We start from the raw sequence: 18241 nt of genomic DNA, 5'->3' as shown, positions 1-18241 counted from the left end.
CAGCGCAATTTGTGCACAATGTATTATGCTATAATTATACGCATGATAGTAATATGATAGCAAGAGTTTTTGCCTTGATATTGAAATGATGATTCCAACAAGATCATATGAAGACAATTCATTTCTATCGGGAATGATTTCAAGGTGCAACATATTCATTTAAGTTAATATGATTGATTTATTCACCACATCTCTACCGATGTCAACCTTTAAGAAGTTAGTATACAAGATTGGGATGTGAAGGCTCAAGAATGTGAATTGATGCTCTTATCAGAGGCAGTTAATACGCGTTGTACTCTTTTTCCCTTACAAGGTTTTGTCCCACTGGATTTTCCTTGCAAGGTTTTTAACGAGGCAACCAAAAGGCGTATTATTAGATATGTGTACTCTTTTTCCTTCTCCAGAATTTTTTTTCCACTGGGTTTTATTTTAGTTACGGTTTTAACAAGCCACATTATCTGTTGAATAAACATTCAGGGGAAGTGTTATAATATAATTTTATTTATGGTGAATATTTATATTTAGAAAGATTCTAGGGTTCATTACTTGGTGACTAAATCATCCTCTCCCTGTAAATAGAGAGTTTTATTCCATTGTAATTACCTCTCTCCCTAATTTTCTCTCTGCAATATAAATTGGCTATTTGTGCACTTCGACCGTTAAGCGGTTAAGCTGTGGAGGAAATTGCCGACCCAGCTTATATATGGGCTAATGAGAAGGGACCAAGCCCAAGAGATGAAGCAGAGAAGCACGTGCAGGCGTGAGTCACGTGCTCCAAAGTCCGCGTAGTTAGTCTCCTGGGATGATATTCCATTGCTGATCAATAAACTGCAGATTCCACGCCCTTTGCGAACACACTATTAGATCGCATTCACATTTTTGTCTTTTCGAAATCTCTTTACATTAGTTTCCTACGATTTTCTTTGAATTAAAGAAACCTCTATTGGATGTGACATTCAAAATATTAGAGCATAGAATTGTTGATCGATGAACATCTAGAGGGTGCATTAATTCCCAGTTAAAACTCGTCTCGGGGGCTGAAATTTTGGTTTAAAAAGGAATGAAAAATCAAACTTGGAGATGGGTTTTAGGTTTGGTGTATATATTAACTGTTGCCTCTATTTGGATTGCTGCTAGTTTTGTGGTTCAGTCCGTTGTGGATGCCGGTGTTTCCCCTTTTCTTGTCACGTACATCTGCAATTCTTTGTTCGTTATATACGTTCCCCTTATTGAAATTATACGCTTTCTCGAAGATAAATATGGGACTTTATTGTTTTGGCAAAAGAAAAAAGACAGCAGCACCTTGCAAGAAGATTCTGGTGAATCAGAGGAGGCTATTCTTCTTGACGACGGAGCTGAGGATTCGAGTCCAAGTGGGATTGCAGAAGAGAGCAAATTGGCTGTTGCTGATAAGGATTTAGATCAAAGTGTTGATACTGGGTTGGACGCAAAAGGGCGTTGGACCCGTTCTAGAGTAGCTAAAGTTAGCTTGTTAATATGCCCTTTTTGGTTTCTAGCACAGCTTACGTTTAATCTATCACTCAAATATACAACTGTTACGGTAAGCTTACTATCTTTTACTCAATTTATGCGTCTTGCTTTCCGTTTTAGTCTGTTTAACGAACCTCACTTTTCTATATTTAGTAAGTTTTTAATCCCATATTTCTATAATATCCTTAACGACTCTCCCTTATAGGAATGAGATTACATGTTTTGGACTGCGAGATTCAAAGCGTTTACACACAATTTTAGTTTAAGATCACAAGATTCAATAGTCTTCTCTACATTTTTAAATTTCATGCACGGTCGAGCTAAGATATACAAGATGGAACGGAGGGAGTTGCTTTTATCGACAAACATTGATGTATGTAACGGACACACTCCACTAACTTCAACTCGAGTTATGTAGTTGAAGATTTTTTAGGAGTGTATATACTTATATTATGTTCAAGCCAGTTATCGCATTAATAGTGGGTGCAATGTTATATCCGCCTCTGTTAACCAATGTGTAATGCGGTTGTGATTTTGGTTTTCCTTACAGTCAAACACCATCTTAAGCAGTTCATCCAGCTTGTTTACGTTTCTGGTGTCTCTTGTATTCTTGGGGGAGATTTTCACTTGGGTGAAGCTGATCAGTGTGCTTCTTTGCATGGGAGGAACAATCATCGTCAGCTTGGGTGACTCAAAATCAGGATCCAGTAAAGTTGCTTCAAACCCTGTTCTTGGAGACATTCTTGCTCTCCTCTCATCCGCTTTTTATGCTGTGTACATAACCCTCATTCGTAAAAAGTTACCTGATGATGATGGAAAAAGTGGTCATGCCAGTATGGCACAGTTTCTTGGATTTTTGGGTTTATTCAACCTGCTGATATTCTTACCCATCCCTCTTGTACTCAACTTTGCTAACCTCGAGCCATTTAATACGCTCACCTGGAAGCAACTTGGCCTAATTGTTGGTAAAGGTATGAGTCTGCCTACCCTTGCATATTTAAGTATTTATTGATTTGTTGTGTCTTTGTGTGCGTAAATGAGTGAAAATGGGGACGATGACATATGATAGTCCATTCATTTTTTCTTCTACATGATCTTCTAATTGTTGTTTCTTCAGTGCTTTCTTGAACAGAATTGCTTACTATGTGACCCTTTGAAGTAAGTGTTTGCATTTGGTTCCTGTCCTATGAAAAACAGGATGATTTCTAGCTCTTGGCAGAAGTTGTATTTTGATACCGTCTACAGCATATAATTTCAACCAACAATTAGAGCATGGTGGGAGAACTACACTGTCATAGGATAACTTGGTTTTAACCTATCTAATATTCCTAAAAATATTGAAGAACAACTTGAATAAATGGAACAAGGAGGTGCTTGGATGCATGGAAACAAATTATGGATACCTATTTAATGAACTTACAAGTACTAGAAGAGGAGGAAAAAGAAGGCGTAAATGATGATGAGGAAATCCAGAAGGAAACAATCAAAGGCGATATGGGGCAAGCAACTAGTGGCCCCAGAAATTATTTGGAGATAAAAGTCACACTTAAATTGGTCTGAAGAATAATTCTAAACTCTTCTGTTGTGTCATTAATCCATAGAAATGAAATAATTTCATTGAGCGCCTAGTCAAATGTTGTAAGAGAAAAGTGAGAATGGACGCTAATTATGGACCGAATCACATTCTAGACAATTATTGAGGAGGAGAAAGAGGAATGGAGCAACCATTCAGAAGAAGAGATCCTTTAGGCTCTATGAAATTGTTTGGGAGACAAAGTAGTACGCCGCATAACTTACGCCTGCATGAGTTTCCTTTTGCATTCTTTCACCATTTGGAGGTGCTACAGAAAGAGGTTGTGGAATGTATGAATCACTTCTACGGTTCTACCGAAGTGTTTTAATTTTTCTTTTGTAATTTTGATTCCTCAGAGAAGTGGTGGATTGGGCCCCCAGGCTTTGGTCTAGTGGTAAGAGTGCAACATGTTATGTGTGAATTGATCGCACGTCGTTGGCTCGAACTAAAGCCTAGTATTTAAATGGGGAAGGGTAGAGGGGCGGGTCCATTATCCACTGAGTTTCTAACTATGCACCATTGGTCCTCAGAGATTTCTCGGTCATTAAAAGAATGGTGCTTTGTGCATTTAGGATTTTTGGCGGATCAGTTTGGTGGCAGTGTATAAGATCATCACGAACACATTATCCTTGAGATTGAAACGCGTCTTAGACAAGCTCATTTCTATTTCATGGAATGCTTTTGAGAGGAGTAGACAAGTCCTAGGACTCTTTTTGCTAATGAGATATTAGATTGTAGATTGAGGAGTGGAGAATAGAGAATGTTGTTTATATTGGGCATAGAACAAATGGATAATTAAGTGAATTAGAGCATCTTGCTATATTTTGATATAAATGGAGGCAATGGATCCAACATGCTTACCAATGGTTAAATTCTCTTTCATGATTAGCAAATTTTCCTTTGGTTTCTTTGGTATTAGTAGGGACTAACACAGGAGACCCCCTCTCACCCTTGCTATTTTTTATTGTTATGGAAGCATTTAGTAAACTTCTTAGTGCTTGGCATTTATACTAATGAAATTTTTTGATTACTGGTAAAAAAATATTAAGTGAACTTCTAGAAAATGTGAAGATTGGAGGTTTTGTTAATGGCTTTAAGGTTAATGGCTACATGCCTACAGGGTAGATCCGGTTTTCTTCGTTGCGAATGATATTCTTTCTTTTTTTCCGACCCACAGAAGAGAGGTTTGATAGCTTTAGAACTTGAGTTTGGTTTGAAGTAGCATTGGAAATTTAAGTTGATTCCCCTAGGTATGGCTCGAAATGTGTAAGACTTAGGTAAGGATACGTGAATGCAAGGGCTTCATTACCTATCAAATATTCGACGCCTTCTTTTGGATACAAGTTGAAGAAACTCTTTACGATGACTGGCAATGTTGTACGAACTCGGGTGTCCACGCGGTATGGATTTAGAGGTCAAATTCGCTAATCTCATAACCTTTAGGATTCAATGAATAACAGTGATACAATTAGGAGTACCGGGTATTGGGATACAGAATACAGATAATAAATGTGTAAATATAAAATATTTGATGGAGTAATTAGTTAGCCATTCAATTATTAAAGTCGATGTTATGCTAAAATCCAGTTTTACTTAATTAACTAAGTTATACTGAATAAACTTTATTTTATGCTGTGTTAAATGGTCCAGAACTTGCCCAACCGGTTTTATTCCTTCTGGGTCTTGTTTATAAAAGTGAACTTTATTTGTCATCCAAACTTGTTTGTTGTGGCCCAATCAAGATACAACACATTTCTCTTAATACTTTTGTTGAACCACTTTTTAAAAGCCCAGCATACGAGCAACTAGTGGAGGAACCTTAGCTTAGTTACTCCCACCCGCAACTAGCGAAGAAACCTTAGCTTCAATACCCCACCCGCAACTAGCAAACAAACCCTAGCACAATTGCTCCTCTCTTCTAACTTCTCTATCAATCTCTAGACCTCTTTATCTTAGTTTGAAAAGAATGGTTTTAGACAGACTATTTCTATTTGACAAAAAAAGTAGAAGGGGATGTTTATACATCTTTTTTTTTTTTAAATGGTAACAGAATTCATTAAAAATTGAACTTAGCACAAAGATAGTGCTAATAGAAACAGACCCTAGTTACAAGACTTCCAGAAAGATAAAAAGAAAAAAAGACAAGTCTTGTGACAGTTACAAAGATCCAATGAGATCAACTAGGGACTCTACATCTTGTACTAAAGCTTCTTTACACCAAAAGTGAAACAAAAATAAGCAGTTCATTTTGATCTTCTGTTCAGAGTTGGCTGAATCTGCTAAACATCTGGAGTTCCTTTCCAACCAAACTGTCCAGAATTACATGCAGGAATGATGCTCCACCACTTCATCTGACTTGTTCCAGCTGCTAAGTTGTCCCAAACAAACAAAAGCTCCATGGTATCTCTTGGCATTGCCAATTTAGACCTTTCATACTCATGAACAACTTCCATAATCTACTGGTACCTGACAATGAAGGAAGAGATGACTGTTTGTTTCGTTGGCCTTACCACATAGGAAACATTTGGAACACAGGGGCATTCCTCTCTTCATTAAACTCTCATGAGTCAAGACAGCCTTGTTTGACCACTAGCCAACAAAATACTGCAACTTTAAAAGGAACCTTCAATCTCCAGATATGCTTCCATAGCCAAGGCCCTTGCTGCTGGACTGATCTGTTTAGGCCCTCATATGCAGATTTAACGGCGAAAACTCCTCTGCAATTGCTATCCCATGTCAGTCTATCCACTTGCTCAACTGTTCCCTTGAAAGTTTCCAGGACCTAAAAGAACTCGATCACTCTAGTTACCTCCTAATCATTGAGAAATCTTCTGAAACTGAAATTCCATCCCTGCTGGCTCCAGGTTTCAGCAATAGTAGCATCAGGCTGTTGTGCTAACTGCTAAGTAGTACAAATCAGGGAAACTGTCTTTAAATGGACAATTTCCTGTCCAAACATCCTTCCAGAAGGAAGTCTTTGCTCCATTCCCCACCTTTATGCTGGTGTTTCTCATAAAAGTTGGCCATAGAGCTCTAATAGATCTCCACACACACACTCCATAGGGACTGGCCGCTGCACCAAAGCTCCACTGACCTTCAATCTCATATTTTGTACATATCACCTTCCTCCGTGAAGCTTGTTCTTTTTTTTTTTAATAATTTCCCAGTATCAACTGGGTGTGTTGTATTATCTTTAGAAAGGAGGGGGAGATTGCCTTACCTCCAAGACCGTAAAGCTTGTTCCTCTAGTGGAAATCTCCAAAGCCATTTCATGAATAGGCTTTTTATTATGTTGCCTCAAATTTCTGATTCCCAAACCACCTTCTCTTCTGCAACTGTAAGAGTTTTCCATTTAACTAAATGATAACCCCTTTTTTCTCTATTGCCTTGCCATATGAATTCCTCCTCAGAGCATCAATCTTCTTGCTTGCTGGTAATGGGAACAATGACATCATGTAGGTGGGAAGAGAGTCTAACACACTGTTGACCAGTACAACCCTCCCTCCCATAGACAGATAATTATTCTTCCATTTAGACAATTTTTTTCACACCTTTCTAGGACACCATTTCATATCCGTTGAGACTTGCTCTTTGCCCAAATAAGTGGTAGGCAAGGATCTTACCTCACATCCCAAAGAGCTAGCTAATCTTTGAGTATCCTAAAGGGGATGTTTATGTGACACTCTTTCGTATTAGTCTATTCCCAAAAGAATGATATCTGTCTATATTTTGAAACAGTCTAACTTAAACTTCTCATTTTACACTTAATAACATGCTTTTATAGCCACACAAATGTCATGTCATGTTTAAGACCACAAGTTCCAAATTTTTGTCTTTCTTTCTTAAACTTCGTGCCCAATCAAACAGGTTCACACAAAATGAGACGGAGGGAGTAATAGGTTTTGTCCGTCGAACTATCAGAAAGTTCATAATATTTGGTTTTCTGTGAACAACAGATGAGACAGTTTTTTAATTCAGGACACCGATGGGGTGTGAGGCGGTTCTGAGTTTCAGGTCAGTTTGGTAGTTCAAGGCACTCGTAATTGGAGTGGTACATAATACTCATGAGTTAGTTATGATCTACATTTGTAAAATGGAGACACTACACCCAAGTACTTGGTCTGCCACTTGAGGGAAAGTTCTTGGGAAGTGCAAAGACAGTTAACTCTGGCAACTGATGAGATAGAGAGGTTTTCTGGAAGACAAAGCAGATTTGAATAGTTTTTTTGAAGTGCTTGAGGTGTTTTTAAAGTTCGAAGAACGTTTTTAAAAAAATAGAACCAACAGACACATTGAAGAAGAGCTTGGTCTTTTGCTGTTTGCAAGAATCTTAGATGGAATATGTCCCTAACTAAGCTGCTGGCAGGAAAAACAGAAACAAAAGTGAAGTCCTCTTTTTGCCTCTACATTGCCGAGTAGAGGAAATGTTCTAGGTTCTACATTTGTTCATATAAGGTTTAGTCTTTTTTCCAGTTAGAAAGATGCTTTATGACCCTGGCTAAGCTGCTGGAAGGAAATTCAGAAACAAAAAAAAAGGATACCTCTTTTTTATTGTACACAGCAACTTTTAATCGTACTCTAATTCATGATTTATCCTGATTTTTCTATTTTGTATTTTGTCTGCATCTGATAATTGAGATTAGGAGAAGCGTAACTAGGAAGCATAGCTTATAAGCATCAGTCATATGATGGTGAGTCCTTGTCGCAGGAGCAAATCAAGAGACTTGACCTTAAATCACTCACGTCAACTATATAAGAGTTCCTTTAACCAGCTAGTATCATGAGATTTGATTTTTAGCTGTTCATCAATCATCAAGTGTGCAGGCATCCTGTACCTTAAATTCTTTAGTTGTGAAAGGTAGAGTTAGACTAGCGAGGCGTGTCGTCCACAGTGGCATATCATTCTTGTTATATTTCATCTCATCCTCGTGAATTTCTACTTTTGGGGGGAGGGGGGGGGAGTATGGTTTGGCATCGTCATTCTTTTTCTAATTCTTTTAATGTGACTGAACTACATAGTACAGGTGCATCTAAACTTCTAATAACCATGTCAGAATTGCTGGGCGAAGGGAGCCGTGAGTCATCTATTATTCTGCGCTTGATATTTAGCAACAGTTTTTTTTAATCGTTTTGATGTTTCATCAGGAATCCGTGCTTCTAAACTACTTGAAGTAGTGAAAGTTACCCTCGGAAATAGACATGTTATCCAACTGTGGTGTCAATCTTTACGTTCTTCGTTCATCTCGTCTTTAAGAATTTCTCCTTTTCTTCGGATGGGATTTGGCATTGCCAACTTTTTGGTTTTTGTTTACTTGATCTGGTAGGAGGCCACATAATATATGGACTACTAACTTCAAAATAACCATATATAGGTATGTTTGACAATGTGCTGAGTGATTTACTGTGGGCCAAGGCTATTCTTTTAACCTCCACAACAGTAGCAACAGCAGGACTCACCATTCAGGTCCCGTTAGCTGCAATCGTGGATACATTGACAGGAAATGCACCCCCAATCTTGGATTACATCGGAGCTGCAGCTGTTATGGTTGGTTTTGCAGGCATTAACATCCCTTCAGACGCATGTTCAGTACTAGAAGAAGCAAGCATTGAACTTGAAAATGGGAAAATCCAGTCCACAGAACAAGATCACCTATCACCAAGGTAGACTACCTCTTTTGCTTAATGGTGACGGGTTTGTCTGGTGGCAGTAGTTTAGGTGTATCTTATGTTAACCTTACTCAATGTTACAGAAGGGAACTTAACGTATTCTTTGTTTTCTTTCCCGAGCATGTTCAAAGCTCAATGACACCCACAATGTTAGGTTGGTTCGCTGCAAAAGTATAGGTGTGTCCAGTCTTTTACTGTCTTGTGCAGATATAACAATGCAAACCCCAAAATTTTATACTTACTATACATCAAGTGAGAATTATCTCTTTCAATTCTCATTTTGCAGATGAATGCTTCGAAATACACTTGTTTTTTCAAACTTTGATGCATGACTTCCCACGTGCAGGAAGGATCGATCATTTGAATCCTTTTGCTTTTTTTCCCTGGAAAATCCATACTTAAGTGGTTGAGTTGACTGTAAAATTACCTTACCTGCCTCTCTCCATCTAATGTCACAAACTTGAGTTCTAGGGGGCTTCAGAATTGGGTAAAAACCGAATTATCGAAAAAAGATTCAATAATTTAGTTAAATTTTCGGTTGTAACTTTTGCAATTTGATAATCCGGTTTGGTTTTTGGTTTTGTACCAAAAAGTTACCGAACAAAAAAATGTATAAATACACTTAACTGTTACATTCATATATTATACTAATGATTTTTAAAAATCTTAATCCGGGAAATATTATATGCAAGTACAACAATAACAAACCCAGTACAATCCCACACGTGGGTCTGGGGAGGGTTATATGTGGTATTACTTTTTATTTTTCTGTTCTTCGTTTTTCATCATAGCTTGTAAATGAGAGAACAGATCTATCAAGAAAATAGCAACTGCAAAGGACAACCTCCGAAATAAGTATTGCTTTGTAACGATTTGAATGCAATAAAAAACAAGTAGAACTCATAATAATTATAGCACACAAGTATTACTTTCGCGGACAAACTTCTTAACCTGTCTAGGGAACAAGTATTAAGTTTTATATGTAAGAAGTGAATTTCTCTTTGACAAACTACACACCCTTCTAAATTTCTTTTCTCATTTCATATCCTTTAGGCGAAATACATAAACGGTCCCTTTAAGTTGTCCTTAACGATAAGACAAATACTTTAACTGAGCCCTTTTTTATTTTTAACACTTCAAGTGGCTATTAAGTAGGTCAAGTAAACACCCGAGTACATCAGGCCATATGCGTGAGTTGCACTTGCCAATGACATTGCAAAAGAACCAATCAAAAAATGACACGTGTAATTTTGCCATAAGAATTTGACACATGTAATTAACAAAAAAAATACATTTAAAAAAGAAAAGAAACTTTTTCTCCTAAACCAGCGTTCCCCCTTTCCCCTAACTCTTCTTCCAAGCTTTCCCGAACCCTTCCCCTTACTCGTTGAACCCATGACCACCATTTCATCTGCAAAAAATTGGGCAAAGAAAAATTTAGATTGAACTTTGAAGGTTCTAATAACCAAAAATAAGAACAGTGGATTTCATAAGAATCCAAAGTTAAGTGCATTCATCATCTTTTTCCTTCCTCCAAATTCCAAATACCTACGCCTCCCTCCGTATTCATTTTTGACAATTCCAATCGGAAAAAAGGTAGTAGGTGACAGATCTAGAGCGGGAGTGAAGGCTGGCGGTCGTCACCATTTTTCGGCCTAGTCAACCGCGAAGGTTTTCTGGCGGGTTTGTTTGTTCTCTGCTTCTGGCATCTTGCCGGTCTTGGGCTAGCGATAATAGTTTGAAAAAGTTGCAGAAAAAAGAACAGGGAGCGGGGTCGCCAACTGGCCAGCCCGTGGAATTTTCGGCAACCGCATCGGCATCGACTGACTAGTGAAAAGGGCAGAAAGAGAAGGGGGCGGCTGCCATGTCTTTGTTTTATTCTTGCTTTTCATGTATGGTCCAGTAATGTTTGCCAATTTTTTGTCGAAGAGTGACGGGGTCTGGCATTGGTTTGCTTTGGTTTTTCTTGTTTTTCATCTATGGTGAAAATATTTTTGAAGGGTTAGTAAAGATGAAGGTAAGTGCCTCCACAAAAATAAAGGTTACTTTTTAAACTGAAAAGAAAAAGAAAAAAACACAATTCAAGTCCTCACGCGCTCAATTTGTAGTGAGACACAACTGATTTGCCATGTTAGCGCAAGGTGTTTACTTGCTATACTTTATAAGTATTTTTACTGCTTTATGTATTTCGCCTATCCTTTGCTGTATATTATCTGGTTAACCAGCTTGTTTCCTTAAAATAGTCCTGACCCATAAACTATTTAATCAACCCTTTTTGTTTTCGATCTTCTGGCAACATTAAAGCTCAGGTTCTAATAAATTCTCACCAAACTTCACAACAATATCATTAAAAACTGAAAGGCAAGGTAAGATCTATTGAACACTCCAACAAAAGACAGACAGGAAAATCGGACCAAACCGAATCAAAGACACTAACAACGTGAACGAATATCTCACTCAACTTTTTATCTGCAGTGCTCACATTTTTAGTTTCAACTATTTTTCAGGTTCTCCTACATTTTCTGAGTCAACTAATTATGCACAATCAGAAGCGCATCGTCTTGCAAAAAGTACTTATTCAATTAATAAAGTCCAAAAAGCGTACAAGATACGGATCTCTTTCAAGGAACAATCTTAGATAGGAATCAATAGTTCGATATACCTCCTACTACTTAACAGCCTAAATGTTTAGGCTCACATCATTCAATTGGATATTACTTATCCAACACAGATGTGAAAAAATTAAGAATTGGCAAACATTTTTGTCATTAGTTCAAAGCAGCAGTTGTGTGTCCATATCTTTGCATAACTCTCTTAGTTGCTAAAGCAGCAGCCTCACTTGCACGCAATGTTCCAGTTGCCATGATTGCAGCAAATTCACGGGTGATTTCCTCTTGTACCTTGCTTCGTGAGTCCCCCAGAGGATCCCTCACAGCAGTATTAGCAGGTGTCTTCTGTTGCTCTCCCACAGGTTTTTCTTCACGTTTGGCAGGCTTCACTACTGATCCAGATTTATCCTCTCCGACTTGGCTCTTTCCACCAGAAACCATCGGCTGGGAAGCAGAAGCAACAGTAGGTGGTCTGAACTGGGGTGCTTGAGGAACTGCGTTAGCCCTCAATGTTGATTCCAGTTGTTGTATCATGGGCACTGCATCAAGATAATAATGCATGGAGTAAAAATAAAAACTGAACATTTTAAACAAAATTTTCCTCCAGAAATTACTTTCAATGCACAGAGCAGCAATGTATATAGTTTCTTTGATAAGTAATGAGTAACCTTTTGCATATAAACCAAGCAAAAAGTAATTGATGCGGAAAGTTACAATGAAAATGGTGAGGCTGAAATACTGTACATAGCTCAAATGTCATTTCAAGTATATCACTATTACTACCAAAGAGGGAGATGGTTTGCACTATTTTGAATATCTAAGAACTCTTTAAGTTATGGAGGCCGCCAAAACACATGAACTAAACTTTGTCCGAGAAAGCATCATGTAACACGCGCAAGACTTCACAGAACTAATGACGAAAGTACAGCGCATTTACACACAAGAAAAGGCATCTTTCCTGAAAATTCTGGATGTGACAAAGACAAAAGGAAATCAACACAGAACAGCAAAATTTTACGATATGAAAAAGACAAAAAGGTAACCAACACAGAACCTTCATGTTTCACTAAGATCAGGTATTTATGTCAATCAGAAATGTCGTACAGATGTTCAATACAGAAAGTGCAAAGAACAACTTACTTATAAGGGCACCCATTGGGCTGTTCATAACCTCATTAGGAAGATTCAAAATATCATCTGGAATGGTTGCACCGACCAAAAATTGAGCAACCTCATTGCTGAAATTGTTGCAGTTATGGGTTAGCAAACTATATGTCTCTGCAGTATACCGAGGGCTTATCTCTTGTAAATACATTTCAAAGACATCCTTGGGTACGTGTGTGACACCAAGGTCTACAACTCGAATAGGAGTCCCATATGGAGTCGTCCCAGCTGGAGCATGTTGTATACCACCTCCAAAATAATATTCATGACCATAAACCACCACTCCTGTGTGCCTACAGGATAGATACACAAAGATCTGAATTAAAGGAGATAGAAAGACAATTCACACTACTGCTATGACAGACACGAACGAACTACTCATTAGATGAGAACTACAGGAGAGGTAAGACCTCCATGAAATAGGACAGAAAAACACAAGAAAGTTTATTATCCCTGCACCAATATGTTTAGATGCAACTTAGTATAAGATCAGGCTATGGAAGACAGTTCTGCTGGCTTTGATGCACCAAAGCAGGAAAGCTTTACCTCATACAGAAACGTTAACCACCCTTAAAGACTAGTGGATTTAGAAAACCATAAGAAAACATGGAAATGTCACCTAGCTTACATGTTCTCAAGTTATGCTCTTAAAGAGTCAACAAGGCATAAGTTAAGTGGCAAGCGGTGACCCAATTGACATAGGTGTCGGTCTCCTCTATATAATAGGATTATACTTAATCTTATTAATCAGAGAGCAGAATTTGGTTTCAACATATCCCAATTACCCCCATCCCCTGCATCATCACTCAAAAGAAAATTTGGTTTCAATATATCCCAATTAACCCCATCCAATCATCACTCAAAAGAAAAGAATGCCCTTCAGGTTGTATGCAACTTACCATATTCCTTCAATAGCTTTCCCCAAAAATGTAGTAGACAACTGACGAGCTAAACCTTGGCTCAAGTCATAGACGTTCAAGGAAACCTTGTGACCCTCCTGCAACAATCAAAGTTATGTTTGTAAGTAAATGTCTCTATGCACAAAGTCTAATGAAGGAACTAATATTAGATTGGTTATAACTGGCATATGAAATAAGGTTAATAATACCTCAGCCATCTCAAACAGTCCAATAAAAAGGCTTTCTTAGGTAGACTGCAATGTAAAACTCAGTGAGCTGAAAAGATGACCTGGAATATTCACAACCCGAGGAGAACATTAGAGAAAACAAAGGTCTAGAAAGGGAAATAGCGATGAACCGGTTAAAGCAGATATTCAGAAGCGGCTTATCTTGGAAACCAAAAGCTTAGACGAATAACCATACACGTGACAACAGACTCATGACAACAATAAAAAGCACATATAATAGTCTAACAAATCCACCATCCTCATCGATCAATAATAGAATACAGTATGCAGCTTAACATCACCCCAAATAAATCATAGTGAAATGCAGGGTAATATTAACCAGTGAGATGCATATCCTTCCCCAATCATAATCATCAAACACCTTTGAAGCACAAAATTCAACCCTACAAAATTTGCAACCTTGGAAACACGAAAAAGCAGAAAAGTGAAGCTGGTCCCTGATAGAGATTGAATTAGTCTTCTCTTATTTTAGGTAACACCATTACTATTTGAACATTCAAATAGTTCACTGTTTCAATCATTCTGACTATTCTTAGTTATAAAAGGTTGTTGCGGTCACCACAATTCTACTTACTTTGACAGCATTTTGGTAAGCTTATAAACTGATCAAACTAGCTTATAACCGCATCAAACTTGCTTGGCTATGCATTTGGTAACATCAAAAGTGCTTATAAGCCAAGATCAACCAAAAGTCATAAATTGGCTTTCTCCAAACTGATAGTAACTTATTAGCTTTTAAGCCCATTTGGTTTGACAACTCTTTCTGACTATTTTATCCCTAGTATCTTTTGTCTAGGTAATCTAGACCTGAGACGAATTTAAAAGGAGAATCGTGATCAATGAGAATTCATATAGCCGACCCTACTTTTATTGTTGTTGCATGTATCTTTTGTAAACCCCAAAATAGCCTTCCCAAACACCCCTGGCTCTTCTTCATTCCACATTTTTGTTTGTCTCTGTTTAAATTAATATCTTTCATAAATAACTTTAGTAGCATTTTAGTCAGTTTACCAAAAGCCTATTATCAATTTCAATACATAACTGTCTTTTTGTAAAATCAGTTCGCACTTAGAAGTGAATTTATAGCACTTGATGTTTATCAGCTACTTCCAATTAGTTAAAACAAACATTTATGTCCAAAAGAAAAAATAAATGAAGAATACATGTCTTAATTAACACACAAAAAGAGTTAGAAGTTGTCTCCGTTTTTTTTTGGGGGGTCAGGGTAGTAGCATCCAGTTAAAAAGCACCACGAACTAACCGATACAATTTATCCGCACAAAGCTTTTTGAGGAAATACTTGCTTATAACATGCCAGAAGAATATTCGACGGGAAAAAAGTAGATAAAATAATAATTAGGCGATTATAATTTGAAATCACAATTAGAAAAAAGAGAACCCTAATCTGGTACCAATTTCCACAATTAAGCTCTATTTTGGGGGAAGAGATGGAAAAATCTTTTACACAATAAAGATACACCCATACAAATATCAATATCAATATCAAGGAACCGGAGATCAAACCAAACAAAACCCTAAAAATATAAGATTTAGATTAATTACCTGAGAAGAGGGAAATCCAAGGAAGCGTGCAGAGAGAGGGAAAGAGAGGAAAGTTATGCTCGCTTTAGCGTCCAAAAATAGACTTGTTTTTTTTTGTAGTAGACCACATTCCAGAGACACTGGGACATATCTTATATTAGAGTCAAAGGCTCTGAGTCCATGCCTTCTAGAAACTACTATCCACTATTATTATGACACGTGTCCCGCAAGTCGGCTGACGCGCTTGGCCAGCAAAAGATCAACGGTAAGCGGTCCCATGCTCGTTAGTGGGCTCTAGTTTAAATTCGATGCGAAATACATTTGCGGTCCCTTAAATTTGACCCCAAAATCCATTTAAACACCTAACTTATAGCTTATTTGGCCGAATTTTAAAAATTAGCTAATTTTGAGAAGTTCTTTTTTTAAAATATTTTTTTCAAAAGTATTTTTGGCGAGAAGTAGTTTGTGTTTGGCAAACTTATTTGAAAAGCACTTATAAACAGCAATTAATGTATGGCCAAGTTTTTAAAAACTGTTTCTAATTGTATTTTTCTCAGAAATGTTTTTGAGACAGAAAACTGCTTCTACTCTACTCAAAAGCATTTTTTTCCTCTAAAAGCTTGGCCAGACACTTTAACTTTGAAAAAAATACTTTCTTTAAAGAAAAAAATGTTTTTGACTTGGAGAAGTTTGGCCAAACAGACTATTAGTCATGTTTCATTTAAACACTCCAATTACATTTCAATTGTTTCACTTAAACATAATTTTGACAACTCTAAATAAGCTTAAGTGCGTAAATTCTACTTGCCACTGACATGACAATTAACACCACTAACAAAAAGACAAGTCGGCAAAGGAAAAAAATAGAAGAAGAATCTTTTCTTTTTTCTATTTTTTGTTTTCTTTCTCGTTTACCTTTTTTTTTTTACTTAAGCCGTCGGTCACATTATCAGAAATTTTTATGGCCTTCTACAAAATTCCATCACTAATTGCAAAACTCATTTCTCACTTTTACCCCAGAATGTCGCCACCTAAACACTTCGAGAAATCAAAACCAGATCTAAATTGAAATTCAAGAACAGAGTTGCCCATGGAAACTCCAATAACCACATCAACCATCTATATGTCAAAATCAACCAACTAACATCTATGAAATTCAAAAATAAAATTAATTAGGAATGAAAACGGAATAAGATAACCTTCAAATTCTTCACTTCGAAATTTAAGGCCTCGAACTCAAGTGGGTGTGTTTATAGAGCTTTTAAGTTTCAGCTTTAATCTTTAACTAATATTATCAGCAACAATATGCAATCTCTAGTTTTTCTTTCGAATTTTTTAAGAACCGGGTAACAAGAATTTCAAACTGATATCACCCAAATTCATCATTGAAGTTCGCCGAGCAGAGCAATATAAATGGATGTGCCAACAATCTTCTCTTTCTATGCATTTTATTTTCTGAAAAGCTTCGACACATAGATTATGTCATAATCAAGCCCAGCAAAATTCCTACAAAATTTGAAAGGTTTGCATTTTATTTTGCTTCAAGATAGTGGGGAAGGAAGGGGAAGAGTGGTGGAGGAAAGAGAAGGATGAAAGAGAATGGTGGCGGAGGAGTTGTAAATAGGGACGCGGTGATGAACCTTAGTGTTACAATCCGGAATTGCCATCCTCGGGATCGTAATAGCGCCTAACATTTCACTTGCTAGGCAAGCCGATGTTAGATGTAGTTATTAGCCATTTTTAAATAAATCAATCAAATGAAAACCATAACCTAAATAAACTAAAATAAATTAGATAAGTCTAACAAACGACGATATCCAAATACAAATCGCAGAACTGGTGTCACGAATACACGAGCGTCTAGAGGACTACAAGTAATAGTCTGAATGAAAGCATAATTGTCTGAATCGAAATAACAGCTAAGGTAATATAGAATGGGACTTCAGGGCTGCGAACGCTATGCAGCTGTACCCCAGGTCTTCATTAGCACCGGATCCGAGCAATCTACTGACCGACGCTAGGACAAACTCCAAAATCTGCACAAGAAGTGGAGAGTGTAATAGGAGTACAACCGACCCCGTATACTCTGTAAGTGTTGAGCCTAACCTCGACGAAGTAGTGACGAGGCTAAGGCGGGTCATTTACAATAACATGCATGCAGTAATAATAATAATAATAATAATAATAATAATAATAATAATAATAATAATAATAATAATATTATTGTTATTATAATAATAATAATAACAATAATAATAATAACAACAACAACAACAACAACAACAACAACAACAATAATAATAATAATAATAATAATAATAATAATAGGGAAGGAAACAAGAAATGACAATAAAGCAGTTAATCTATGGAAATGAGCTTAATCCTCGCAACCAGCGAATCCAGAATATTAGACCTCAAAATATCATATAAAAAAGCTGAAAACTAACACAGTAACATAATGGGTTCAACATACACAATTCGTTGCGGCGTGATCACATCTAACTATGCCCTATAAAAATGATGAAGCGGTCGTTGCAAATATATTCCGGTTAATAAGTCCGTAGTCGAATCCCACAAGGAATTAACCTATTAAACGCAGCTGCTAGACTCGCACAAATTCATGCAATCAATCTTCAGAAATATTTAAGTAAAGAATTGGGTGTTTACTAACTAAATATTACATAATGAAAACGCAATAAATAATAACTAACTACGAACGGGTTGTAGACAAGAATTGAAATGATCCAAGGTTATGATTTCTCCTATTGTCGGAATCCTTTCCGCTAAGGGTGGCAAGTGGGTCGGTTAGGCCTGGGACCGGCCCAGGTCCGTGAGCCCATATGGGTAGTGGGCCTAAACGGTCCTACCCGTTTAGAGACCAGTTCACAGTAGGGGCCTGTTAGGACTGGGATCGTTTGAGCCCGGGACCGGCTCCTAATTGGGTTGGTTCAACTGGTCCCAAACGGGCCCAACGGCTAATTTAAAAAAAAAATCTCAAATCAAAATCCGACCGTTGCACCTTTAAAATGTAGCCATTATGGCTGCCAA

At 37.3% G+C, this 18241-nt stretch overlaps 2 protein-coding genes across 2 annotated transcripts; one reads left to right on the top strand and one right to left on the bottom strand.

The window, feature by feature from the left end:
• Window positions 1-748: 748 nt before the first annotated feature.
• LOC104233571 (thiamine-repressible mitochondrial transport protein THI74) lies at window positions 749-9016 on the top strand. Its single transcript, XM_009786980.2, has 3 exons — window positions 749-1561; window positions 2042-2462; window positions 8437-9016. The coding sequence occupies exons 1-3, from the start codon at window positions 1061-1063 to the stop codon at window positions 8727-8729; spliced, it is 1215 nt and encodes a 404-aa protein (XP_009785282.1). The 5' UTR covers window positions 749-1060; the 3' UTR covers window positions 8730-9016.
• Window positions 9017-11292: 2276 nt separating this feature from the next.
• On the bottom strand, window positions 11293-15333 carry LOC104233570 (uncharacterized). The gene is made up of 5 exons (XM_009786979.2): window positions 15215-15333; window positions 13613-13692; window positions 13404-13501; window positions 12481-12797; window positions 11293-11879 (listed from the first exon to the last, which is right to left on the bottom strand). The coding sequence occupies exons 2-5, from the start codon at window positions 13619-13621 to the stop codon at window positions 11500-11502; spliced, it is 804 nt and encodes a 267-aa protein (XP_009785281.1). The 5' UTR covers window positions 13622-13692; window positions 15215-15333; the 3' UTR covers window positions 11293-11499.
• Between the last annotated feature and the right edge of the window lie 2908 nt (window positions 15334-18241).

The sequence above is a fragment of the Nicotiana sylvestris genome, chromosome 9 (assembly GCF_000393655.2).
Source record: "Nicotiana sylvestris chromosome 9, ASM39365v2, whole genome shotgun sequence".
NCBI classification, from domain to species: domain Eukaryota; kingdom Viridiplantae; phylum Streptophyta; class Magnoliopsida; order Solanales; family Solanaceae; genus Nicotiana; species Nicotiana sylvestris.
This window is presented reverse-complemented; position numbering and strand designations above follow the sequence as displayed.

What these genes read in the sequence shown, in the direction of transcription:
- LOC104233571 (XM_009786980.2), top strand. Translation starts at nt 1,061, where the DNA reads ATGAAAAATCAAACTTGGAGATGGGTTTTAGGTTTGGTGTATATATTA. An exon ending in TCAAATATACAACTGTTACG is followed by an intron (nt 1,562 to 2,041) that starts GTAAGCTTACTA and finishes TTTTCCTTACAG; the next exon opens with TCAAACACCATCTTAAGCAG. An exon ending in TGGCCTAATTGTTGGTAAAG is followed by an intron (nt 2,463 to 8,436) that starts GTATGAGTCTGC and finishes AACCATATATAG; the next exon opens with GTATGTTTGACAATGTGCTG.
- LOC104233570 (XM_009786979.2), bottom strand. An exon ending in AAAGCTATTGAAGGAATATG is followed by an intron (nt 12,798 to 13,403) that starts GTAAGTTGCATA and finishes TCTATCCTGTAG; the next exon opens with GCACACAGGAGTGGTGGTTT. An exon ending in CCCAATGGGTGCCCTTATAA is followed by an intron (nt 11,880 to 12,480) that starts GTAAGTTGTTCT and finishes ATCTTGATGCAG; the next exon opens with TGCCCATGATACAACAACTG.